The sequence below is a fragment of the Nelusetta ayraudi genome, unplaced genomic scaffold (assembly GCF_046127955.1).
Source record: "Nelusetta ayraudi isolate G7.1 ecotype Tasmania unplaced genomic scaffold, CSIRO-AGI_Nayr_v1 ptg000016l, whole genome shotgun sequence".
Classification (NCBI taxonomy): domain Eukaryota; kingdom Metazoa; phylum Chordata; class Actinopteri; order Tetraodontiformes; family Monacanthidae; genus Nelusetta; species Nelusetta ayraudi.
Genome location: NW_027466066.1, coordinates 44982 through 72565, shown reverse-complemented (window position 1 = coordinate 72565; position 27584 = coordinate 44982). Strand labels below are relative to the sequence as shown.

At 46.6% G+C, this 27584-nt stretch overlaps 1 protein-coding gene across 1 annotated transcript in view; it reads left to right on the top strand.

The window, feature by feature from the left end:
- Positions 1 to 27584, top strand: part of grin2ba (glutamate receptor, ionotropic, N-methyl D-aspartate 2B, genome duplicate a) — a 133437-nt gene that overhangs the window by 75071 nt on the left and 30782 nt on the right. Inside the window, exons 5-8 of the mRNA XM_076023587.1 lie at positions 2528 to 2671; positions 3980 to 4250; positions 11315 to 11507; positions 27367 to 27481. Coding sequence (XP_075879702.1) covers positions 2528 to 2671; positions 3980 to 4250; positions 11315 to 11507; positions 27367 to 27481 — 723 coding nt within the window. The remainder of the gene's footprint in view (positions 1 to 2527; positions 2672 to 3979; positions 4251 to 11314; positions 11508 to 27366; positions 27482 to 27584) is intronic.

Genomic DNA, 27584 nt, shown 5'->3' with positions numbered 1-27584 from the left:
TCCTCCCCCCCCCCGCCACCACCACTTCCTCTATGGCTCCCTCTCTCCCTCATTCCCTTCCTCCCTGCGCCTGGCCGAGCTGAGCGGGCCCCTCTCCCCCGGGGAACGTTAATGCTTGCTAATCGATCGCCTCGTGCCAGCCGAGGCGATAATGCGGCCAGACTCTAATTGTTGTTGGTGTAAATGAAGCCGTGTTTCGGCACTTCATTTCATTCAAGGTGCCTTATCAGTCCGGCCCGCAGCCTCCAGTGACCCCGCGCCACCTCCAACACCCCCACCCCTCCCCCCCAGCCCCAACCAACCCCTGCGATAATGTCGCCGCTTTGTCCGTCTTGCTCGTTTTCTCAAAGGCTAATAAGAGGAGCGGCGAAGACCCCTGGCGCTCCGAGTGAGCCAGCGTGTTGGACACTACATTAATACGGCTCTTAAAGAGATGCGGGGCGGGGGTGGGGTGGGGTGGAGCGGAGGGGTGCGCAGAGGACAGTGAGGGGTGGGCAAATCTGGAAATTCAATTATAACTGTGCCCGGGCAGTAATTCCGGCGGTATAAATGGGACGGACGGCAGAGCGGGGAAGAGGGAAGATGAATGTAGATTGATGAAGGGCGGGTGTGGAGGATGGATTTTCAGGAGGCCAAGAAACAGAAACTGCTGTCTGGTTCATCATTTCACTCCATTTATTTAATCCCAATTTTTTTTTTTTTTTTTTTTTTTTTTTTTTGAAAAACCTCTGCCTCGGATTCGCCACCGGTAGCTCACGTTTCCTGCCCGCGTATTTTCGAACGCTCGTGTTTCTTTTTATTTTTCTTCTTTCTTCCCTTTCCCCTCTTTCTCTCAGCACGGGGAAGGAGGGAGAGGCGGAGGGAGGTGATAATGACACAGGTTTTTTTTTTGTTTTTTTTTTTCCCCAAGCCCGCAATCGCGCTCGCCACTCAAGGAAGGCCGCCTGGCAAATCGCTTGCGCGCCTCTTAGCGCCGCCGCGCGTGGCGCATGGGGCCCTGATCTCATTAATGCAGAAAACAAGGTAACGGATCAACCCGTCCGCCGCGTCCCCTGGGAGCGGCAGGTTCTGCCTTTGATGTGGAGTGAAAGCGGGGAGAAATTTTCTAAGGAAGCCAGCAGAGGTTTCAACACCACCTCACCTCGCCCTCCACTCCATCCCGGCTGTCGGCTAAAACCGATACCCCCCCTCCCCAACATGAGTCCGCAGTCAGACACGAAACCCTCTGGAATCCTATTTGCCCACCCTAATTTGCGTTAGCATTTGCTGCCCTTGATGTCGTAAAAACACAGCTAGCTTCATTGTTGATCTCTGGCTTCTGCAAAAAAAATCCAGTCTGGACTTCTGTTCTGCACCTTGTTGTCTGGGCTCTATAGGAAAATCTGGTGAAACTGACCTGATGATGTCTAGTGGGAATACTTGGGCCGTTTTCAACTGCGCTAATGGTAGCATGAAAAATTAAAACTGTGGGAGAAGAAAGAATGCAAAATACATAAGCCTCGACTGCACGGCGAATGCCTCTGAAGGAAGGAATGAACAAATGTCTGAATTAATTAAGCTTTTATTCACATGTTGCAGTGAAGCGTATATAAATAATGAATCATTTTAAGTTTGGGCATAATAAGTGTTCCCCTTGGAAGCTACCATTAGCTTACAGTAAGGTAATTTATACACTCAGCGCGACAGAACATGTTTATGTTTGTTAAGAAATTTCTTGATGGGTTGCTCCTCGGCTTAAGTTTACTTTAGCAAATGTTAGCTAGTGAAAGTAATGCTAGCTACCTGCTAAATAAGCAGATAACAAATATTGTCATGAATTATGTCCCTGTTTCGCTCCTTCAGCCTATTTCCATAAGCAATCGCTAACATCTTCCACCCAACTAGCCACGATGCTAGCTCGTGCCAGCTGCCACTGGCGCTTGTGAGAGTAATGGTGGTGCCACAGGATGGCGACACACACAATGTGCCCATTGGATTTGTCTATATTTCGGCCAATCAGAGGCGGCCATGGCCATATCCACCACTCGCCTCCCCCAACCAAAGGGACTTAATAAAAAAAAACAAATCTCATGTGAAGCGCGGCCAAGGGAAGGCAGGTCATGCCATCTATCGCCCGTGACTGAAAAAAACGAAATTGTGTTGTTCCGACATCTGTAATAATAATAATAATGAGGCTAAAAAAACAAATTGATGGAAAGGATGAACGGGATTGAAGTGATGATGGCAGCGGTGATGGCAGCGGCCTCAGAATTCGCTCCGGCCTGCCCCCGTGTACAAAGTCATTAAAGGAGTCAACTAATGAAAATCACGACCGCTATCATTACGAGCCCACCGGCGCCCCCTCTCCTCCTCCTGCAAGGGAACAAAGGCGGCAAAATTAATGTTCACGCCGATGTTACGGAACCGCTTGCCACCGCCGCTTGCTCTTTAAGCAGGCTCCGCTCTCCTGTGTGTGAAAAAAAATAAATAAAAAATGCTCCGACCAGTGTTGTTGCGTAACCGTGTGTGTTTCTGTGTGTGTTTCCAGGACGACGACTCCATGTTCTTTCAGTTCGGCCCCTCCATCGAGCAGCAGGCGTCGGTCATCCTCAACATCATGGAGGAGTACGACTGGTACATCTTCTCCATTGTCACCACCTACTACCCCGGCTACCAGGACTTTGTCACCAAGGTAACAGCTCTTCCACAGGGGAAAAAAAAAAAAAAAAAAAAAAAATATATATATATATATATGTGTGTATATATGTATATATATGTATGTGTACATATATATATATATGTGTATATATATATATATGTGTGTGTATGTATGTACATATATATATATATATATATATATATATACATACATATACAGAGAGGAATCAGCTGCTTCTGCTTCTTGTCATTAAATGTCACGTCGAGCTCACTGCCACCCTCTGCTGAGCAGTCTGACCAGCGGAAGTTTAAATGCGGAAAGTGAATGCGAGCCTCTCTGAAGACGGGTTCGAAGGCCGCTCTGATTTTGCCAGCTAATGAGCTGGTGCTTTTTTAGCCCAATTTTTCCGGATTTAAATCAAACATCGGTTGTTAAAGTAGCGCTACTGTGGCACTTGGGAAAATTACACCGTCTGGAGTTTGATTGGTTCTCTGCAAGGATTGCTTTCCCTTTGATGTAAGTGTGCTGCTTTTAAAAAGTTTTTTTCACAAAAAAAAAAAGAAGAAGAAAAAGGTCAAATGACAGCGAAGAAGAGCCGAATAGGTTGACATAGACGTCGGTTCTCCTTGTCGGTTTCTCCCCTCATCTTCGGGAAACGACTCCCCCCGAAAAAAAAAAACTAAGCTCTGCTGGCGGATTCAAATTCACAGAAGGAGCAACCTGCATCTTATTTGCTTATGCAACTGGCAGATTTGGATGATTGTCGCGTTTTCGTCCCGCTCGCCACAACCGGTAACGTCTTCCTCCAACTGGAACTCTGACAGCAGCGTTACGTTGGACGTTAGCCCGTCTGCAGGCGGAGGCACCGACTGTCTCGGCGGTGGCGAGAACATCAGCGGGAAACAATGGCCCTTCCCAGAGTGCTTGTTTTTTTTTAATTATCAATGAGACAATTCATGCTAGCGAATTTTGATGTAAAAGCTCCATGGTCTGGAAGGGAACTCTCCTGAGCTGCCAGTGAGCTGCAGTGGCCTGCACGCAATAACCTGAATACCTCGTTCACCTTCTTCTTCGTTGGTTTATTTGAGGACGGGAGCGTTAAATGTGAAACGCGTTGTCAGGTGATCTCGATTGTCCACACTGGGCTTCCGTAGAAATATACAGTAATACAAATGCAAGATGACACGAGTACTGTATATGACTGCGAGTATAAACTTAAATTAATGTATTTATTGGCAGTATATTAAGCTTTTTCCAATATAAAAATCATAAATCAGCACAAATTTTACACTCTAGACCTTTAACAGTCAAATTTGCCGCCTTCTTTTCCGTTCCATCCAGATCCGTAGCACCATCGAGAACAGCTTTGTGGGCTGGGAACTGGAGGAAGTTCTGCTGCTGGACATGTCGGTGGACGACGGCGACTCCAAGATCCAGAACCAGCTGAAGAAGCTCCAGAGCCCCGTCATCCTCCTCTACTGCACAAAGGAGGAGGCCAACACCATCTTCGAGGTGGCCCACTCGGTCGGCATCACCGGCTACGGCTACACGTGGATCGTGCCCTCGCTGGTGGCTGGAGACACCGTGGTGGTGCCCGCCGAGTTCCCCACAGGTAGGAGGAGACGGCTTCCGCTGATTCGACGTGCACTCAAACGCTCACAAACTCTGGGGTGGCAGCATTGCGTCATCTTCCCTGTAAAGCAGGGCTAGGCAAAGTTTTTGACTGGTGGGGGACCCGATGGGTTCTAAAAATTGACCAAGGGGGGCCGGAGCAGTAGCAGATGGATGGACTGTTTTGGTGACCCACCTCATGGGATGTATAGAAAACATGTGCTTTCATGTCATTTGAAAATGAACAATAATGTTACAACAAAATATCTGTCTTTGAAGCCCTAAAACATTGAACATTTTTTTCAAGCTTTTATGACATACTTACTATTAATATAATTTCTGTTCGGTGGGCCAGATTAGAATGCTTAATGGGCCGCATATGGCCCCCGAGCCGTAGTTTGCCCATGTCTGGTGTGGGGCATTGCCTCACCCTCTGTCTCTCCATTGATTATGAGCCCTTTCTATCCTTTGGCTTACATTTTTATTTGCATCTTTGTACATGTGAATCTCCGCCTGCCTCCTCCTCCTAAGTTGATGCTATCATGACTTTAGCTTGGGACTAAGTACATGACTGAAGGCCTAGACGTGCAGCACACGGCCGGCCACTGCTCCAAGAGTCCACTGGATCGGGGCCAGTCCGCTTGCTATTTAGTTCCACCAGCTGGAAGCAGCTGCCGCAGTCCATCAATCCCCTGCACAAGACACAAAGATCAACAGGAAGTGACCGATAGCTTTTGCTGACGCTAAATAGACTGGATGCTGAGCGCTTCGATGTCACCCGAGGCTCATTTTGGCAAGATCTTACATGGCACGGCTCCCCACTGGGCGGTCGTTTATAAAAGCGCTGTCGCGCCGCTCTCACACCGACAGGAAGCCTCCGGCTGCGGCTAAATGGTCAAGTTAGTTCTAAAAAAAAAAAAAAAAATCTGATTAATCCACTCTGATTGTTATAGACAGAAGGTTTGTCCGCCTTCCAAGCTTTGCATCCCCGTTCCAAAGTGCTTTCTATGGGATCTTTACCAGATGGACGCGTCAAATAAATCCAAAGGATTTTGGAAATCATCAAAACTCAAAATTTTAGACAAAAGCTAAAAATTTCAACCGGGTTGACCAACATGGCGGCATCTAAACTCTTCAACTTCCTCAGTTTTTTTTTCTTCTCTCCTCCCCGAGACAACAAACAAACTGACCTTTTGCAGTCAGGAGGACCGGAGCGCCGTACCCCGACCCTCCTCCCCAGCAACACCACTGGAGGTCATCCTAACCTTTGAAGGTCAAACCAAGTGGACAACCAGCGCGCGCAAAGTCCGCCAGACACACCTGTCAGGCCGCGTCACGTAACTTCACTCCGAGCATCTTTTAGCGGGGAGGAGGGAGAGGGGGCGGACAGGCTGTTTTTTTTTGGGGAAAGGCCATTTCCTGGCAGGGGGGGTTGAGGGTCCGGAGACATTTAGCTGTTAGCTGGTGAAAACTTCAACACAGTGTTACTCCACTCACACTTTGACACTTAGCTTAAATTTACCCCACCCCACACCCTTCCTTTTTTTTTTTTTTTCTTTTTTTTTTTTTAAGCCGGGTGGTAATTTGTTGGTTGTTTGGCCGACTTGATGTACAGCGAATCGGGAAGATAGTTCGCCTCAGCACTTTCTGGGGAAATTAGTCGTCATTCGGAAACCAGGGATCGCGACCGTAACTCACGCTTTGCACCACTCTGCTGCCTCGTTGGCACCCGCAGATGATTTACTCTATAAACAGAAGGGTGTTTGTGTGTGTGTGTGTGTGTGTGTGTGTGTGTGTGTGTGTGTGTGTGTGTGTGTGTGTGTGTGTGTGTGTATATATTCCTGCGTAATTTGTTGCTCCTTTTCCGTGTCTTCTTTGTGATTGGGCCACAGTTGAATACGTACGAGAAAAAAAACGCTTACGTGTCCTCAAGCGAGTTGCATTATTGTGTTTTTTTTCCTCGCGTGTATCCGAAGTTGTAGGCTAGCTATGATGTTGATGAGCAACGCCGCAGTAGTAGCGCGCACGCGCGCGTGTGTGTGTGTGTCTGGGTGTGTGTTTTTTACTATCTCGAGTCCCACTCTGTACTGTTTGATTTATCACCTTATCAGTTATGTAAATATCGCAACAGCCTGCCTCTTGATTTATGTTGCCACGGAGATCTTTGAGACGAGCTCTCGCGCTGCCCGGGTGATTACGAGGTGGGAGCTGCGCAGAGCGGCGCCCCTTCTTTCTGCTAACCCCCGAGACGCAGCGAGAATTAATCGCACGAGACTGGAGGCCCCCCCGTAACGGGCGAAGTGTCGTAAAAAAACTCCCTTTTTTACGTTGCGATCAAACTGCTCGCACTTTAACGTAGCTGATTGTTACATTAAAATAACGACAATCAGCGTCGACTTGCGATGGAGAAAGTCAAGCTCCAAAAATGTCACTTTTTCCTTATAGGACTCTTAGAAAGCACATTGACTAAGTTTTTCATACTTCTTGCAGGCACCACGTAGCACAAAGTTTAGTAGAACTCGCGAAAAAAACGAGCCAATAAAAATCGAAATCAGAAATCATCGGTCAACGTCTATATTCAGTTGTTCCTAATTTACTCATTGTTTAATTTGCATAAATCTTGAGAGGAAAAACGCAGAGAGAATCCTGTGTTATCGCAGGTTCCTGTGTTCATATACTTCTGTTTTTCAGTAGACGTTGATTTTTAAAAAGCTTTGAAAAGTGTCTTTGAGGTGCTCATTATCAAAGCCTTCTGTCAGTGTGGCCTCACCGCAGTCAGGTATGATTTAAAAAAATGTAAAAAAAATTAAAAACCAAACCAAAGCAAAATAAATCCATCTTGATACTAATTCAGAGGTTCAGTGCCGTGAAAGCCATGCAACCCTGCTGGTGGCAGGCGACCCTGCTGACGTCTGAGCTTGTCGCATCGCAGCACGCTGCCTATGCCGTGTGAGTGTGTGTGTGTGTGTGTGTGTGTGTGTGTGTGTGTGTGTGTGTGTGTGTGTGTGTGTGTGTGTGTGAGTGAATGCGGCAGGTTCAGGAGGGGGGTAGTGAGCTGGCTGTGGGCTCAACTTGTATCTCGGCGTACTTAATTATTTGCACCGTGTGTGATGAAGAGCCCTGTATTCTCCCGGGTAATTCGGCTGACGCCTCCCTAAGTGGCGCTCTGGGGAACCGGCGCTCCCCTCCCCAACCTCCCCCCCCGTTCCTTCACCCACCACCCACCACCCCACCCCATTCTATTTCTCGCCGTTGTTCCCTTGCATCTTTGCGGGCTTTTTCCGTCTCCATCCGACTCCCAGCTCCCTCTTTTTTCCCCTCCCACCCCCGTTTCATCTTCCCTCCTTTGTGTCTCCGCTGCCGTCTCTCCGCTTCTTCCTCCCCTAATTCTTCTTCCTTCTTCCTTCCTTCTTCCTCCCCTAATTCTGTCCCCTTTTGCTTTTTACTACCTGCTTCTTCCTCCCGATGAGACCTGAGCCCACGCCTGCGGAACGCAAGCGCCCGATCTGACATCGCCGACATGAACGGGCTGTTTTCCAAAAACGGCCCCACCCCGCAACCCCTCCGCCACCCGGTGACACCAAAGTTGCGTCCTCCGATCAATTTGTCTGCCGCTTGGTAACCCTGCGTCGGCAGTCTCTGCATGACAGAGTTACGGCTCCTGCCTGGAAACAGAGGTTGTGGCCTGAAAAAGGAAGAAGAAGAAGAATAAGGAGAAGAAAAAGGGCTCCTCTGCAGCGCAGCGCTGTTCGGCTGCTGTTGACGTGGCCGTGTTGTGACACGGAACACGCCCCGAGAGACGTTTTGGAACACACGCGGCCACCCGCCTTACCTCCGCACCCCTTGCACCTAGCGCCGCGGCGCACGTCTGCAAACTTCCTCACGCGGAAATCTTGCCGGGGAAACAGCAGCCGCGTTTAAAGGTCCAGTGCGGATTTTTAAGGAAGTCTGGTATTTAAGGGTATTTAAGGTGGCCCACCCGACAGTATTGTATTTACGGGACTGCCAGGCGGGCTTCCTTAAATAATGGCCGCGCAAGATGGCAGCTAACTAGGAGCGAGACCCTTTTTGCTCTAATATTTATTGTGCTGGGACTACACACTTTTATGAATGTATTTATGGGCAGCATGTTAAGCTTTTTCCAATATAAAAATCATAAATCCAGTCAAATTTTGCACACTGGTTAAGTGTGAAAAATAATAATCGTAACGATGATATAAAAAAGAACAACTGGTGGGATTGAGTGAGTGAGTGAGTGAGTGAGTGCTGAGAGCGTGTCAACAGCGTGTGACATTAGATGTGGTCCTGGAGGGCCGGAGCTGTCAGTGCCGAGGCCTCCTGAGGAAGGAAGGCAGGTTTTTTTTTCTTTTTTCTTTTTCCGGGGCCGCCCGTCTGTTTCTGCACACGCTGACATGGTAGTGGAGTGGCTGACATGCGGTCATACTCCGTCAGACAGACACCAGGCACCAGCTGATGAACGCAGTCGGGGGTGATGTCTGGGGGGCGGGGGAGGGGCGCAGAGGTACGGAGAGCCGAACCAAAAAAGACGGGGACGGATAGGGTTCCGATAGCTGGGTGTGAATTTGGATGGTGGGCAGGAAGTAGAAATGGACAGTAGGTTCATCCGTCCATGCATTTTCAATGCCCGCTTCCTGGAACCGTAGCCAATCTCATCAGTTAGAGAGCGATTGGAGCAACCGTAAACTGCACAAAACATCTTTTCATTTTTTTCTAATATGAAAGACCCTCAACAACCTGTCCTCCGCCTGTGCCGTGTGCCCTCACATGAAAACCACCTACAGGCCGGTTCCTGCGAAGTCACAGGGGGCGCCACTGAGTTCGGCGAGGCTTTTGCGAAAGCCTGCTTTGAAAACACGTGGTCGGAGCGTTTTTGCTTGAAGTGGCGCTGCGCAACTTAACAAACGGTGTAAGTGGCAGGTTGTGGGCTGGGAAACAAAACAAAGCTGATGGCGAAATTAAAGTCTTGTCAAGTCTCTAAGCGACAGCCTAATACTGCCTTCGTCCTCGTAAATTGCAGCATTTCGTGACTGTTTTCCCGTCAAAAACGCTTCCTTCGTTTCCTTTGTTTCCCCGCCAATTTGCCCTGCACGTACTGGTTGTTTCCACCAGTTCAGCGTCCTTCGGCTCCGCACTTTCGGGTTTTACGTTGATGACAACAGTCGTTTGGCTACTTAAAACCTACAGTTACTGCTCACATAAATATTTTTAAAAATCCACCTCCCAATCTATCTTTCTATCTATCTATCTATCTATCTATCTATCTATCTATCTATCTATCTATCTATCTATCTATCATATACTGTATATGTATGTGTTGGGGCGCGATGCTTAGACTGCTAAGAAAAGTCTTAATCAAACTTAGCTAAAGCTAAAGTTCGCTAGATGACCCGAGATTACAACTAGATAAGTATCGTGCATAGGGCTCAATTTAGTCCATTTGTCACAAGTGGAACATGCTGCCTGTAATCACAGCGTAATGGGCTAAAACATGTTTTTAAGTGTCAGTTGTCTTTTTAATTAATGCTCGCTAGCAAGAGATCCATGTAGCCTCAAAAGGTGCTACAGTTTCCTGCCTTTTTTCCTTACTTGAGACAGACGTTCGAATAATCAACTCACTTCAGCCTCGGATGAGTCAAGATTTTGGTCCTTTTTTCGAAAGTAGTATGTACATTAAGCTACCTACTGTTCTTGTTGTTGACGCAGTGAAGCAAAGAAAGAGGCGTACTGGTGGCGCATGCATCTTATCTCCCCCTGCATGCTACAATAACCTTTAAACTTTTGTTGTCTTAGCGTTTTTTTCCCCCCACCGTCGGACGCCAAAACCGTAATTGAAATCCGACTGTTATGACGGAGAGAGACCTCGGAACGAATTTTCATGAATGCGGCGGTTTTGGAGAGAGGACAGAAGGGCGGATTAGCAGGCAGACGCAGGCAGGGTAAAGGCCGGCAAACAGACACAGACAGAGCTTCAGACAGACAGATGGACAAACACGGCAAGGTGATAGACTCTTGGTCGGGCGGTGAGTCATCGCGTAGTGTGTGCTCTGTCTGTTGGAGCGGGTTCAAAACATACACTCTGTACAGCCCGTGTCCCTCCATCTACCCACAGTCTCCATCTGTCTGCTCTCCCTTTTGTCTTTTGTATTTTTCACCGCGTGCAGCTTCCTGTTCTTCACGCCACGGGGACCTCAGATTCCTAAAGACCGCCCCCACCTTCGCTGTCTGCCGCTACCGGCGGCCCATTCATTTCTCACTCGGCGCACATTCCCAAAAAGTTTTTTGCTGTCTGCAATTATGCGGCTCATGGAGGATGTCGCAGTGTCTTGTCATTTACCATCATGCCTCTGTAGCTCACGTGATGCGTCGGGGCGCAGCAGCCGATCGGAATGAGCCGAGAGACACGGCAGCATGTCCGATTATTTGCGGTCACGCTGGGAAAATCTGGTGATTTTCTGGCCTTAATCGGGTTTTTTTTTTTTTAAGATTAAGGGTCGACGACTTAAAAGTCTTTAATGGAAAGATTTATGATAAACAGCATCAGCCATTTTATAGGTGTTTGTTTTTGTATTGCGATCGACGGGAGAAATGCTACATGCAGTACCTCGAGTGGCCACCGGGGAAAACCGCCAATAATACTTCCCATAATATATCAAGGAGGTGACGCTGGCTCAGGAGGTAGAGCGGGTTGTCCAATGACCTAAAGGTTTGCGGTTCAAATCCTGCTCCATCCCAGTCTGTGGTTGTGTCCTTGGGCAAGACACTTAACCCTAGCGTTGCTCCCAATGGGGCTGGCAGCGCCCTGCAGGGCAGCAGCCTCCCATTGGTGTATGAATGTGTAAGCGAATGTTGTATACAATATTATATACAATATTACAATATTGTAAAGTGCTTTGGGGTATCGTTAAGGTGCGCTATATAAGTGCAGTCCATTGACCATCCATGTACTAAACTCACCGTCTCCTTCCTCCCGACGCCGCGCCCTATTTTCTGTCTGCACTATGAGTTTGACCCGCCACCTCTTTCTCTCTCGCCGTCCCCACGCAGGTCTGCTGTCGGTGTCTTACGACGAGTGGGACTACGGCCTGGAGGCCCGCGTGCGCGACGGCGTGGCCATCATCACCATGGCCACGTCCACCATGATGATGGACCGCGGACCTCACACGCTGCTCAAGTCGGAGTGCCACGGAGCTCCCGACAAGAAGACTCCCATCTCAGGCAACCCCAACGAAGTGCTCAGGTGAGTAAAAACAAAAAAGAGCTAAAACGAAGGCTGTACAGTTGACATGGAATGGAAACAATGAAAGCCAGTGTTTTGCTGTTTGCTGGTGTTGTCATGGCATCCAGAATGGCGTGACAATACTAAATAAAACTCAAAAAAAGAAGTATGTTTAAAACTAGTTTTAATGTTGACTTGATATTAGTGTCATGTGATCACTTGCTGTCCAGTGCTACGTTAGCAACCATGTGGAAGAGGTCAGTTTCTCTGGTTTAGCGTAGCTTCGACGGGGAACTTGAATGAACATGTTGTGTAGACTAGCATAATGCTAGAAGTTGTCATTTTCCAGTTCACGCTACTTGACTTTTTAAGCCCTCTTTCCGGGGAAAAGATGGCCCATCCAGTTTTGTACTTCACCCTTTGTGTACAATTTCGAAGCTGTGATAATCACAATCTCCGTCATGGCATCTCCACCCTGCTAGCTTCGGGATAAATGGCTGTTGCTGCTGTGGCTGAGCTACAACATAATCAACATTTGCCTGATGCTGTAGTGTTCAGAAACCAGCGTACCAACATTCATCGTGTAGGCAGATACTTTACATACCAATGTTCAGGTTCCTCTTCATGAGTGTAAACACTAAATGCCAAGTTTAATCAAAATTCCGATCTGAAGTGTAGCGCTCAAATACAGTTGTTAACTAGAGTTTTTACCTACTGTATGATAGTTTGATATACTTTGTGCAATTCCAAGAAGGTTTTTTTTTTTCATTTGCCAAAAACAAGATTGTTGGCAAAAAGCTGAACGCAAAGACCGAAATCGCTCCAGGACTGGAGAGTGGTATCCATCCTTTAAGTTCATTACTTGCCAAGAAGCCCCCCTCTCAAATAAAATCTGTTGCTTTTCTCTCAGACAACAATCCAACCACGGATGATGTGTTGTTTTTTGTAAGGAAAAAAAAAAAAAATTATGCACCTGTAAAGAGCAGTTCACTTCGAAATGGAAATGTAGTCATTAGCTGTTCACTCCCACCCTGAAATGTCTTGGTTGACTGAAAAAATAAATTTGGAGCTGTACAGTAAGAAAAAAAAAGAAGAAAAAGTGCCGAAGCAAATCTCATAAACAAGCGCTTGACTGAAAAGGAAGCCTGATAAAAGCGCAACCCACTCAAAATGGCACCATGCAGCTTGTCCAGCACTGGAAGAAGAAAAAAAAAAAACTCTTGGCGGTACAAGAAGATTTAGCTACTTAGCTTAAAGCATAAGCGCCAAAATTGATATTTATTATAAAAAGACCTTCCTCAAAATATAACAGTGAACCCTTTCATATGGACCCCATAGAGATTCTGCTTCAACCTAAATATGCAACAAGCAAAGCTTGAAAAACTCATCAAAAATAAATAAACTGTCAATAAAAATCGTATTGCTCATTTTTGTTTGCAGACTTCCGATTCTAAGTTCAACAGTACGCTTTTTAAACGGGCTAATAATACATTTTGAAATAAAATAACAACAATAAACTTATTAAGTCATAGCAATATCCTTTAATGAACATCCTGTCCTGATTGAGCAGAGCATTCTGGGATTTGTAGTACTGGCTTAGCTCTAGTAGTGATTTTATATCACCTTGCAGGCCAAATATAATTACACTGCGGACCAGAGTTTGATACCTACGGCTCGAAGAGTTGGCCTCAACTCCAACCGTAATGCTTCCCCCCCTCAGTTTTCGCCTACCTCAAGTTCGCTCCGGCTAACTTTGTACTTATTTCAGTTGGCCGCGCGTTCGCTCGTCAAACGCGAAGATGTTTTCTCTTCCCCCTGCTCCCTGTGCAGCCGAGCGCTCCGCCGCGCTTCCCCATTAAAGAGTGGCTGCGCCGCTGCAGAGGGCCGTGCGCCTCAGCCGTGGCCTCATTTGTTTACAGTCACTTATGTGCGATTACTCTAATGTATTCAAATTAATATGGCAATGATTTATGGATGCTGCCGCCGCTCGCACACGCGGCGCTCGTAAATAAAGGGTGGGAGGAATAAAAAAAAAAAGAAAAAAGAAAACGGCACACGTTCAGGAGGTGAAACATTCCCATCAGCACAATCCTGGGTGTAGCAGATGCGTGCGCACGCGCGCACACACACACATATGCTGACGTGCTGTCATGGCTCTCCAATTCCAACCCCCCCACGCCCCCACCCCAGCGCGACAACGGCATCGAACGCACGCCCCTTCAAAATTCTGAAAGTCGGCCCCGCCTCCTCAGCTGGCCCCGCCTCCTCAGCTGTCCGCCTTGGCGGCAGCCCCCTTCTTTTGAACCGGCAGTGTTGGGCGGCTCTGGGCTCTCAGCGCTGCCTAATTGGTCCCAGTGGCGTTCCAGTGGGCCAGCATAAGCCCTTGTCGCGTTGTGCTCCAGAGCCTCAGCCGCCGTATTACATTCAGGAGGTGTGTCGACCCCCCCCCGATGCAGCTCTACAGCCGCATGTGCGCATGTGTGTGTGTGTGTGTGTGTGTGTGTATTTTGATTGTGCTCAAGAGACGCAGAGCGTCAGATAAGTCCAGATGCGTGTGTAAACTCACACGGCGGCCTTAAAGGTGTTTGACTGGGTTTCATTCCCCCAAAACTCAATGCTGATCCCAGTCACACCTGTTTTCCCTGAAAGACGCGCTCACACTCATTCAGCAGTGTGAGGAAGCAAGTGAGGAACACATGCTTGCATAATCCACTGTGAACATCATGTATGCATATATGTATACACGCTAGCGTTCAAAAGTTTGGGGTCACTGACTCGTTTCTGCGTTGAACTCCATTATAACCAGTTTTATGAAATAATGACCTCGAATGCTCCGCCATCATCATGAGCGGCGGTTTAGCACCGACGTCATGTAATGATGGCCACATATTGCACGCTCGATATTCATTCTCCCATGGTTTGTTCAGCACATTCTACCTGATTTTCAACACTAGTAATATTCTTGGAGCATTCCAGTAGATTATTTTATGAAACTGGTTATAATGGTGTTCAATGCAGAAATGAGTCAGTCATATATATGTATATGTATATGTATATATATATATGTGTATGTATATATATATATATATATATATATATAAATATATATATATGTGTATGTATGTATATATATACATATATATGTGTGTGTATATATATACATATGTGTGTGTATGTATATATATATATGTATATGTATATCTATGTGTATATATATACATATGTGTTTGTTTTCATGCAGTCAACAACATTTAGCCACATGCTACGTGTGCGCTGTTCCGTCTCAGCTCAGAACTGTGGATGTTTCAGCGAGGCGTCGTCCCTCGCAACGCATCCGGAGTGTTGCACGGGACGACAGGAATTTGCTTTTCTTGCTTTGTCTCCTTCACAATAAACAAAAAACAAAATATTTTTTCATCCGTTTTCAACTTTTTGAAACATGCACCTAAAAAAAAAAAAAAAAATCTCCAGGCAAATAACGGCACGTGCAAATATGGCAATAATTAGGATTGAGAAACATTTTTCAAGTGTCTGAAACTTTTTCCCCCCACAACAGCCACTGTCACCTCTGCCCTTCTTTGCCCGATTATTCCTGTCGGTGAGCGTGCATTCGTTCATCTCCAGCGCCGCCGCTGCCTTCAGCCTCCACCCGATCCGTTTCATACATCCTCTCATCCTCCCCCCACCGTCTCCCCGTCTCCCCGTCTCCCACACTTTTCCTAATCAACTTAGGCCTGTTGGTGATTCGATCAGCCGCGAGCGCCGCAGAGATCCTTCACCCCCCCACCGCCGCCTTAACTAAATTTGTTTGGCGATAACCTTTATCGTCGAGGGTTCAATCACGGGATTAGCGCTTGGCCGCTACAGTCTATATATCAAGAGGAGCCAATGAAGTGGCCGGCTTACCTGGCTCGTTCCCCGCCGCCTGGTCGGCTCGAGCGAGTGAGTGAATGGAAAGATAAAAGGTGGCTGGTTAAGGGCAGCCGGTCGGTGGCCGAGGTCTTTTTGTTTGGGGGCGGGAGGCAAGAGTTCATCTGCGTTAGATTACCCCCGCGGGGACTGGCCTCTGGAAGGCTCATCTAATAATATGACAGCATATCACTGTTTGTATTGGCTAATTCATATGTTCACGTGTCATCATTTGCATCAGAACCGACTCCTTAACCAGCTGCTGGAGTGAAAATACAGCAGATGTAACAGAGGAATTGATGAAATTGAGTTTTACTTTAAATCAGATTTTGTTATGAGTTAAATGTTTAAACATTTTCCTCAATATATATTTCTCAGTATTATTGTCGCTTTTTCTTAAATTGCCATTTTCAAAATGAGAATATGCTTTGTTTTTTCAACTAATTCTACACAATGAATTAAGAACAAAACACAACTGTGTAGAAAGCTGCATAAATGAAGACATTTAGCCCTCTGTTTGTGGCTTACGGCAAAACTCCTTGTGTTGTCTCTAATTACGATAAACTTTTTTTTGTCTTGAAGCTCGCAAAGCGCACGCACTTTGTTTAGCGAGCGAACCAAGCGGCACGTTAGCTTTCATTATTTTGGACCAGTTCGCTGACAGGAAGGAGACGCAAAGTTGTTGAAGAAAATGTTGCTCAAATAAATTTGGCACAATTTGGCAAAATGTGGGAACATTTAACGTGAGGAGCTAAATGAGTGGTGAAAGATAACCTTCTCGCCCGTGCAGACATGCGTGAAAAGCCGTAGCACACACAGAAGCAAAAAGCAAAAAAAAAAAAAACCCAAATTGTGGCAGATCGTTTTATCCGTAATTCTGTTAGCGATCGGAACTACGAGACGCGACGGCACGAGACTTTGTTTTTTCCCGAGCCTCCGCGTGACAGAGGTCCCGGCGAGGCCCCCGTTGAAGGCCCGCAGTCTGAATCCTATCTAGTTTACATTTACTTGCGCTGATTAGTAACGGAGGATTGTGCCGCGGTCACGGCTATCTGCTCCGCTGTGTAAGCCAGTCATTGTGAGAGCCCGGCGCCGCTTAGCGCTCCCCTTGTTCCAGCTCTTGGAGCTCGATGGAAGAGCACAAGAGGAGGACACGCCGCTCGGCTAAGTAAATTAAGTCCACTGTAGCCGGCGCTGTGACATTCCGGCTAATGCCACTGTATGAGGCTGTCAAATGAAGATAGCGGGGGGTGGAGGAGGAGTTGGGAGGAGGAGGAGGAGGAGGAAGAGGAGGAGGAGGGGAGGAACAGGAGAAGAAAAGGGGCTGAGGAGGAGGAGGGGGAGATGTGGGGGGGTAGGTGGACGAGGAGGTGCAGGAGGAGGAGTGAGGGGAGGGGAAGGATGAAGGGAAGGAGGGGAAGGAGGAGGAGTGGGGGAGGGGAAGAATGAAGGGGAGGAGGGGAAGGAGGAAGGTGAGCTGGGGGAGGAGGAGGGGAGGAGGAACATGAGAAGGAATAAAAGGTGGAGGAGGAGGAGGAAAGGTAGGAAGAGGGGGAGAAGGAGGACGACCAGGGTATGAGGAGCAGGAGGAGGAGGAGGAGGAAGAGGAGGAAGAGGGTGCCAAGTGAACAGAACAGGTTTCAGGTAGCATCCTGATCAAAACTTGACTGGAGGAGGAGGGGGAGGTGGTAAAAAGGGGAGGAGGAACAGGAGAAGGAAGAGAAGAAGTAGAAGGAGGAGGAGGAGGGGGGGAAGGAGGAGGAGGAGAGCTGAGCAAACAGAGCAGGTTCTAGGTTGATAAAAACTTGACTGGTGGAGGAAGAGGAGGAGAGGGTGGTGGTAAAGGGGAGGGGGAGGAGGAGGACGAGGAGGAGGAGGAGGAGAGCCGGGTGAGCAGAAGAAGCTGAAAGAGTGTTTGACAACACGGTGCGACTCTGGAGCGGCCGTGACCTTGCCGGCCGTGGACGGCTTCCAAATGAGGCAAAGGTGTCAAGCGCACTTTCTTTTTTTTTTTTTTTGAAGCTCTGCAGACGTTTTTTTTATTTTTTTAATTTACTCCCGGCGAGGCTGGCGCGAGTCTGCGCCCCTTTGCCGTCTTTGCGTGGAGGGTTGCGTGCTTGTGTGCAGCTGTGTGTTCCACAGGACACTCCCGGAGTGACGCTTTTGACTTTATCGAGCCGAAGGGGTCGAGTGAGTGCGTGCCGGCTCGATGGACGGTGTGGCCACCTGCAGGGGTGTGGGTCTGTGTGTGTGTGTGCATGCGTGTGTGCGTGCGTGCGTGTGTCACCTACTTGTGACAATGCTTGATTGTATCTAGGTCAGGAGGCTCCTCGTTCTTCTCCTCCTCTCCCATCCACCGCTTTGCTTTTCCTGGGTCCCTGTCACTTAAAGCAACACTGCAGCATCTTTCCAACGTGAAATTACACCTTCTTAAAAAAACACATTGACGGCTCTACTGATGGGAACTCCGGCTCTTTTTTAGAGAACCAGTTCTTTTTTGGCTTTCGGCTCAGTGAAAACAGCCAGTGGCTCTTTTGGGTCCCAAGCGGCTCCTTAGATTGTTTTTGTTGCCTGTATTATTTTATGACCAAATGCTGTGCTAAAGTTAATAACTAATGTTCATGATATCAACAATATTAAATGTGTATTATTGATACACTCAACATGGCACGCAGTGCTATAAAAATAAATATGAAATACCCCAACAATCACCCAACCATATATATATATATATATATATATATATATATATATATATATATATATATATATATATATATATATATATATATATATATATATATATATATATATATATATATATATATATATATATATATATATTTATGTATTTATAATTATTTTATTTTTGACATTTCTCTACAACTCTACAACTCCAACAGCGAGTGGATCAACCTGTTTTCCGGTTCGGCAACATACAAACAAACAAAACGCCGCCCAATCAGGAGCCGGCTCTCTTCGTTGCCTTCAAAGAGCCTGCTCTCACAACCAGTTTGTTCGCGAACAACCCATCACTACACGGTTCACTGACTTGTAACGGGCAGATGGACGTCGCCGCTGTTGACTCTGCACACCTGGCTGCCCTACCACAGGGCGACTGTAACTTTGGTCGCCTGCCCAGCACCCTCTCGCGGGAGCGTGTCGGCCGTCCTCTCTCCTCTTCTCCACCCTCCCCAAACACCTCAAGCACTGTTTTTGACGCCTCTGTCGTTCAGAAGCACACGGAGAGCTTTGAGCTAGTTGATTTACTTTTCATTGACGGGGAAAAAAAGTTGTTGATGTTAGCTTGTGAAGTACTGGTAGAAAGAGAGGGCGTGCTTGGCAGGCGGCCAAAGTAATACGGTCCTATGACAGGTCAGCCAGATGTCACTGGTCACATGGTGCTACCTGCCACCGCCCCTTCAAAAATCAATAATATGATGAACTATAATTTCAAGGTATAAAAACTAGCTATTGTTTCTTTTGTGCTCTTGGTCCTTTTAATGATTAATTTGTTTCAAATCTGTTTTCTTCAATAAATGAACCCTTGAATGCTACCTGCTGTAGGCCAGCTAGAAACTGAAAGCCTGCAGCAGGCTTTAGCGCTAAGACGGCTAGCGCTCTGTCGCCGCGTTTGTGTCAGGTCAGTCAGTCAGCATGAAGAAAATAAAAAATATAAGGTGAAACAAAACGGATTAGCTTAACAACCTCCTCGCTAGCGCTTTTTACGATGATGGAACGAGTGTAACTTCAATTATGAAATATTAATGTGCATGTCGAAGGCATTTATTAAAGGTGAGGCGGAGGGAAAAAAAATGTCATGAATCAGAACAGCAGCGAAGCGTGACAGTGAAATTAAGCGGGCGCCTCCGCCACCAGGCTCTCGGTGCCAGACAAACACTTGTTACTGATTTGAAACCTGCTGCTGCTGCTGCTGCTCTGGATGTAAACACATATATCATAGATACAGCGCAGTGGCGGTAAAGAGTTCTCGGCCGGGCTGTGCAGTTGTGATACATTTGCGTTAAGAATCACTCTTGAGTCTTGAGTTTGTTTTGTTGGTTCCCCCGGCGGATCTGATCTTTGTTTGAGCAGATGGATGCGTGTGGGTTCTTCTCGCACAAACTGGACACGTTTGAGGTCAGGTGAACCATCCAGCGGGACGGTAAATTATGTCTTTTCATGGTTCATTACGTTCAACACGAGTTCTGCTGTCAGGGTCAAATCAATGAGGCCGAGATGTGGGCCGACACATTTGAAAATAAATAAATAAATACATAAATAATTAAACCCTAATGCTGTGTTGTGTAGTCAAATTGCACTGTAATGTTCCATCAGATGGTGGATGATTAGGTGATATGGTTGAGTTAAGGAATGGGAGCCAGATAAAACTGAGGGCTTTAAATAAGCTCCTGGCTGGGGTTTGAGGTCTGTGACATCACAAAGGGCTGATTGCCAGGAATTTGCTTGAGCCTGGACTTCCTGAAAAGGCAAAAGGCAAACTTTTTTTGTTATCACTGTAATGTTTATTTGGTGCGTTTCCATGAAATGTCTCTTAAAATTCACTTTGAAAATTAAAAAACAAACAAACAAAAAATAGTAAAAAAAAAAAAAAAAAAAGTCAGTCCCTCATTTCCATTAAGTGAACTGATGTGAATTGATGAGGCAACATAAATAGTGGTTACACCTTGGGATGGAGTAAGTGAAACAAATAAAGCTTCAGGAACTGCTGTCAATGGAATTTATTTTTTTTACATGGAAGAGGCAGAGCAACACTTTGGACTCCTCATCCATCTGGACAGACCTGTCAGCGCTGACATCCATCAATCGCTCCTGATAGAAACATGTTCGCTCTGTCAGGGTTAATTCGGTGAAACCATAAATAGAATAACAGAAGCCTTTATTATTCCCACATTGGGGAAACTTGCGTTATTACAGCGACCTTAAAACAAATAAAGAAATAAAATCAAGTAGTTATAGTCTCATAAGAAATAAAACAATATATTTACATTATATTGACAGTTGGAATATTTTCCAAGTTATGTACATAGTGGTGACGTGTGTAAGTGTATTATTACACCTTTATGAAATGCAAGTGAAAAATGTTGCGCTTCACGTGAGCTCTTATTAAAAAAAAAAAAAAAAACACTCCAATCTCCTTCAGCCAAGCGCACTTCATTTGCAAATTAGTAGAATTAGCGGCTTCGAATCCTGCTGCCCACGTACGATTTCTCACGCAAATCCCCTCCTTGAAACGCAGCCAGTGACTTGTCGGAGACGCGAGTTGCCGTCGGGAGACGGCTGAAAAGTAAAAGTGAGTTTTGAATGACGTGGCGCTTGTAACGGTTGCCCTGAGGGAAGCGTCGCAGGTCCATCGAAACGCGCACCACGTAGCAGATGAACACACGAACAGTTTCTACCCCGAAGCCGTCTTCAACTCTGGCCTGAAAAGCAACCAGTGAAAACTGTCAGCGCTGGACCGATACCGTTGTAGCCTCACGCTGCTCTGCACCCGTTTTTGCACTTTGTATTTTCGCATTTCTGTTTGTCATCCCCAATGCACACAATGGCACGGATGTTGATGTACTGAACGAATGAGACGCTGAGAGTGGATGGATGGATGGATGGATAGGTAGGCAGGCAGGCAGGCAGGCAGGCAGAGAGATAGATAAATAGAAACTTTATTGATCTCCAGAAATTTGCATTTTCATCAGCTTGGGGAAGTACTGTAATAAAATAAAAGCATAAACGATATATACATATAAACTGTATTGTAAAGAGAGATAAAATTATGGTATAAAATAAAAATAGAGATAAACATAACAAAAATAAAGTAAAACAATAAAATGTGACGCTTCCTGAGAGTTTGTTTTCAATGTATTTTATTGACTTCATTATGCTACCTTTTTATGAGTCCAGTGTGTAAGTGCACTGCACTGAAACAGTAAGTAAATATCTATCTATCTATCTATCTATCTATCTATCTATCTATCTATCTGTAACATGCACAAATGTGCTTGAAATATGTTTTTCCCCCCCCCCAGTCATTGCATTTTAAAGCTCTTCCTGAAACGTATCAGATGTCGGTGTTGTGATCTGACATCTCGGGGCTCCCTGGCCTCCCCTCTCCATCTCCGTCCCGTCATCTCTCAGCTGTCATCCCATTAGCACACTTTATTACACAATTTGCACATTCCACTCTCTTTTTCTGAAAACACATGGGTGCCACAGGATGCGTACGCACGCGCATGCACACACACACACACACACACACACACACACACACACACACACACACACACGCACGCACGCTCGCTCATGTAACGAAATCACACACACCCCACTCACACATTCACACCCCTCCTCCTCCCCCCCGAGCGCTTGAAGCTCGGATACAGTAATTTTTTTTTTTTTTTTTTTTTTTTTTTTTACAGTCTGCTACAATGCCATATGGGGCATGTTATCATCCCCCGTATGCGCTACGTACATCCTGCCTCCGCAAATCCAATAAGTACATTGCGCCACACAGTAATTGCCAAGGAGTGTAATTCATGACTAATTAATGCCGGGGTTAATTTATTAAAAATGACTTATCAATATTTCACACGACTCCTCCATTATTCACCGCAGAACATGCGCCGGGACGTATCTGTGTCAGGCCATGCAGTTGGCGTGGGTTGCGTGTGTGTGTGTGTGTGTGTGTGCGTTTGTGTGTAAATAACCCACATTACTCACTTGTGAGGCCAAAATAAACTGTTTGCATTTGTACACCTGGGAGTTTTTATGATACGACTATGATACATCACAATACGTACAGTACCAGTATTTTTTTTTTTTTTTGGTGTTGGGGTCAAAGTACAGAGGGATCAGTTAAAATCACAGCCTGCCTACCTGTTTAACAGCGGGTCAGCTTAAAAATGCAGCTTGTAGTCTGTTTCACGAGAACCAAATGCAGGAAGTGGACCACGACACAGGGCGTTGTGGGTAAAAGCGCACCCCTTAGACTAACCAAGCCCCCAGCGGCCAGTATGGTGGCCCATTCACTTCACTGTAGTTGCTCAACCAGCGAATATGCCGAAAAAGTTTTCGGATTCTTTGGGATTCTGTGGCTGTTACTTCCCATCGTGCCTCTGTAATACACGTGATACACCAGGACGCGTCAGCCAATCAGAACGACGAGCCGAGGCCAAGCAGCACGTGCGATGCCGTGATGTCACGCCAGGAATAAACTCCTTTTCCGGGGATTTTCTGGCCTTTATACATTTTTTATGAAGATTAAAAGTCCATGACTCAAAAATACACAATATAAATATTCATTATGAACCACGTTTCAGGTCGCAGCCATCCTGTCAGCTGTTTTACAGGTGTTTCTTTTTGTATTACAGTCTATGGGAAAAATGCTTTTGGGGTTGTATGTTGTTGTTTTTTTGGCTGCAGTACCACGATCGGCCACTATATGGACGCTATACTGGCCCTACTACCAGTCCAGTATTAAGTTCTGACAATACATCCATAAAACAAATAAGCATTTATCTTTTTTCCCTTTTCTGCGGTTTTTGCTCATCTTCTCATTCAGTCATTTTCGCCTGCAGCGCCACCACAGGCGTGGAGGGGGATGAGTCACTGAAAAGGTTTGACTCCCATCGAGTCCCAGACAAAAATCCCTCTAAAATACAAATTGATTGAAATAAACCGATTGAAACGTCAGCGCACTCATCAGGCTGTCATTGGAGGGGAAGGCCGGACTGGAGTCCTGCCAGTTCTGCTGAACAGCTGCTCGTTTCGCCGGGTGGAGACAGATGCTGCCGCCACCGCCGTTGCCACTGCTGTTTGAATTTTAATTCACCTGCTGCGCGGTGGAGTGTCGAGGCCCCCCCTCCCTCCCCTCCATCCTGAGCCGGGAAAAAACACTCACGTTCCACTGGATATCGGAACAAGAGGTTTTAGTGGGAGGGGATTAGGGTGTGCGGCGCTCGTGTTTGCATGAGGCCGAGCGGGTGAATGACGCTGAAGGTGACTGTGGGCCGGGTTTGGGATCCTGATGTGAAAAGTAACCTCTTCGATGTGTGATAACTGAGAAAAACCTAATGCGAAGAGTTCACTGAGTTCCATTTCTTTCTTTCTTTCTAAATCGAAATCTTTATCAACTTCGCTGTGACCAAAGCGGTGAATTCATTAGCAGCGCTAATGGCCACTTTGACAAACGGCGCCTTTTATTTAAATTTTGTTTTCTTATTTTTTTTTTATCAGCAGGTGGGTTGAGGTCAACTAGCGTCTTAAACCTTTCGGTCCAATCTTTGGGTTCAAGCATCGAACGGGAGTTCAGAGTCGATGTGAGCGCACGGGCAAAAAAAAAAACGTGGAATTGTTTGAAGTCGTAAACACGTCCTCTCTCTCCTCTTTTTTTGTTTATTTATTTGTTTATTTATTTATTTTCGAATCCCACCCCTCTCTTTCTGTCAGCTCTCCCACCCTCGGCGAGATTACCATCGCCATAGCAACGCAGCAGATTGGCTCGGCAGTCACAGCGGTTGTGGGCGCCATGGCAACGCACACATATGCCTGTGTTCCGCTCCCGACAACCTGTGTAGGATCCGCGCGCGCACACTCGACGCGGCCATTGTCGCACGTTGCAGCGGGCGCACTCGGCAAAGATTAAACGGCGGCCGCGGCGTCGAGTCATTTTGCAAATGGCTTTGTGATTTATGCTGCGGATCCCCGAGCTGGAGCCGTGCGTCGGTGCCAAGGCTTCCGCGGGGGGGGGGGCAAGCAAGCGAGCGAGCGAGCGACCGGGCCGGCTGGACACACGTGGCCTCAGCTGAGGACGGCCGGGACGCAGGCGGCTCATTGGAGGAAGCGTCAATAGTTAATACAGGAAATAGCAGGAAGTTGGCATTAGAGTGATTACTGGATTATCGAGGAAAAGTCTGCTGTGAATCGTGCACACTAGGATTGATGGATTGATGAATGGATAGGTAGATGGGTAGGTAGGTAGATAGACAAATATATCGACTCACAGATAGATAAATAGATGGACAGACACACAGCTAGATAGATGGACAGACGGATAGATGGACAGACGGATAGATAGATGGACAGACGGATAGGTAGACAGACAGATAGATAGATAGACAGACAGATAGATAGATGGACAGACGAATAGATAGATAGATAGATAGATGGACAGACAGACGGATAGATAGATAGATAGATGGACAGACGGATAGATAGATGGACAGACGGATAGATGGACAGACGGATAGATAGATGGACAGATAGATAGATGGACAGACGGATAGATAGATGGACAGACGGATAGATGGACAGACAGATAGATAGATGGACAGACGGATAGATAGATGGACAGACGGATAGATGGACAGACGGATAGATAGATGGACAGACGGATAGATAGATAGATAGATGGACAGACGGATAAATAGACAGACAGACAGACAAACAGACAGATAGATAGATAGATAGATAGATAGATAGATAGATATAGTTTGGACATGATCTAAATTCCGTCGCAAGCTTGTCCCTGTGAGGCCGAGAAAAATAAAAATAAATACATAAATAAATAAATAATATTTGGCCAAGGCGGATGAATCCCTCTTGACTTGCGAGCGCAGCGCAGTGATTTAGTTAACAGTCATCCGGTGCCGCGGCGAGGTCGCCGTTTATTGTCCTCTGCAGAGGAAATGGAGGGTTCGAGACTCGCTGATTCTATTGGTGCTGATACATGACGCAGTCTCCTGCTCACAGACCCCCCACGCTGGCACCGGGCCAGCTACACACTGTATCTCTCTCTCTCTCTCGCTCACACACAAGCACGCACACTTGTGCATCTTTTCACATTTTTTTTTCATATTCATCTCCATGTATGTGCAGTGCACAGTTTTGAGGCAGTGTTTCCATGGAAACAGTCAGAGGTAGAACGGGAAGAGAGAGTTGAAGGGTGAGGGAGTGAAGGGGTTAAGAGATTCTGAGTGTGTGTGTGCGTGTGTGCGTGTGTGTGTGTGTGTGTGTGTGTGTGTGTGTGTGTGGGATGAAAGTGGAGCGATTTGAGTTTACCTGACATAAACACCGCTATCCGCGTGTACACGCACCCACACACACACACACACACACACACACACACACACTCCCACGCGAATGGTAATCACTGTGCGAGGACGCAGCGTGCGCGCGCGCAGAGTTGAAGGAAGGTGAGGTGATTTCGCCCGACAGAAACAATGTTGCCTTCGCTCGGTTTCTCCTCGGTTGCCGCGCTAGAGCGGCGCGCGCGCGCAGCGCTAATCTGACAGGCAGTTGTTGTGCTGTTGTGTATTAAATCATACTTTCTGTGACGTATTGGAAGCAAAACTGCATTAGCCCATTTTTGTCCCTTTTTCCCTTGCGTCGCTCCTTCCAGAGCCTCCTCCTCCTCTCTCTCCCCCCCCCCTCCACTCGAGTGGAAAAGAATCACGCTTGTTTAATGGGTCGGAAAAATTGCCAATGTAAAATTGGAGCCATCCAATAGGTTTTAGTAACCTCGGATGGATGGAAGTTCTTTGAATCCACTTCGTGCATCCGTCTGGAAAAAAAAAAAGGTTCCCACTGGAGGGAGTCGTTGGAATGGGGGGGGGGGCTGAACTTGGAAGTTGACTCCGCCGTCAAAGCAATAATAACACGACCAATTGCGTTTGTTTGTTCCTGCCAGTTATCCAGGTAGCTACAACTCAGCCAGTCGGGAGTCAAACAGAAGATATTTTATAAGATATTTTTCTAAAATTTCGTCCAAGCACAATTGCGATTTGCAGGTGTTAAATGGTGTGAAGCGCGTAAAGCCGTATTTCTGGTAAAATCTCGTCCCGCAAGATATTACGAGAATTATGTTTACGTTTGTTTTATTATTATTTAGGTTTTGCGCTGTTCTAGGGGTAATGGCAGCCATTGTCACACTTGCACCCTATTCCATTCTGTCTTCCTCTGGGGTGCGGCATGTCGGCCCCCGTGGTTCTGTCGCAGTTTTAAAGGGATCGCAATGCGGTCGTGGAAAAAGTGCAGTTTGAAGGCCGGGTGGAGCCTCCAGAGGTCCATGAGATGGATGAGCGAGATTTAAGAACTGACAACTGTCCGCTTTTTTTGCGGAACCTGTCGTCATTTCTGGTTGAGTGACTCTGATGTTATGATCTTGTTTGTATTTTTTTTTTCAAGTGCAACAATCCAATGTAGAAACTAAATAAAGAACAGAGAAGTTTGTCTCTAATAGTTTTTCTACAATCATCCTCAAACATCCCCAAATACTGCATTGAATTTTGTTCTTTCTTTGACAATCATGTCATCAGCAATAAACAACACACTCTAATTCTTGTTATTCTGATAAATTGCACATGGCATGCAGCCAAAGAAAAGTAACTTCAGAGGCATAAGCAGTGTTGACAGACTCCATCCAGCTCCTGTTTTTTTTTGTATTTTTACAAAAGAAACATCAGTATTTCCCTGTGGCTCACACATTAATGGCAAACTAGCTGACACAGAATCGTGCCTGCCCGCCCTTTTGTGATTTATGGGTGTGATCTTGAGCTCATAATTAAGTGCGTTTTCTCATAATTAAAAACAAAACCATTTAATCCACCAAAATAGTGCAATTACTCTTTCTCATTTTCTTTCCATTGTTAATTATTGAACAACGAATGTCCAGCATTCGTTAACAACGGAAAGAACCGTAATTGTCAGCCATGAAAACGATGCTCGGAAGGAAGGAAAGTGTAGGAAGTGAACTTGACGGTCAACCTTCCTCCAGTCCTGAGAGCAACGCTGTTGTCAGCGGGGGAAGGCTGTGCAGCGACGTGGCACTTGTACAGAAGTGAAACTCTCCTGAGCCGCCCTCGGCGGGGAGGCGGGGGCGGAAGGATGCGACCGTCCCAACCCACTCTCCCCGCCTCCCTAAATGTGACTTTTCCTCTCTGGCTCCTTCGCTCCGCAGGTACCTGATGAATGTGACGTTTGAGGGGCGTAATCTGTCGTTCAGCGAGGACGGATACCAGATGCACCCCAAGCTCGTCATCATTCTGCTCAACAAGGAGAGACAGTGGGACAGGGTAAGTGAGGACTAGCAGAGAGAGTGCGTGTGCGTGTGCGTGCGCGCGTGTGTGAGTGCGTTTGACTGCTACAAACCCCACTGGAGATGTGGCATTTGTAAGG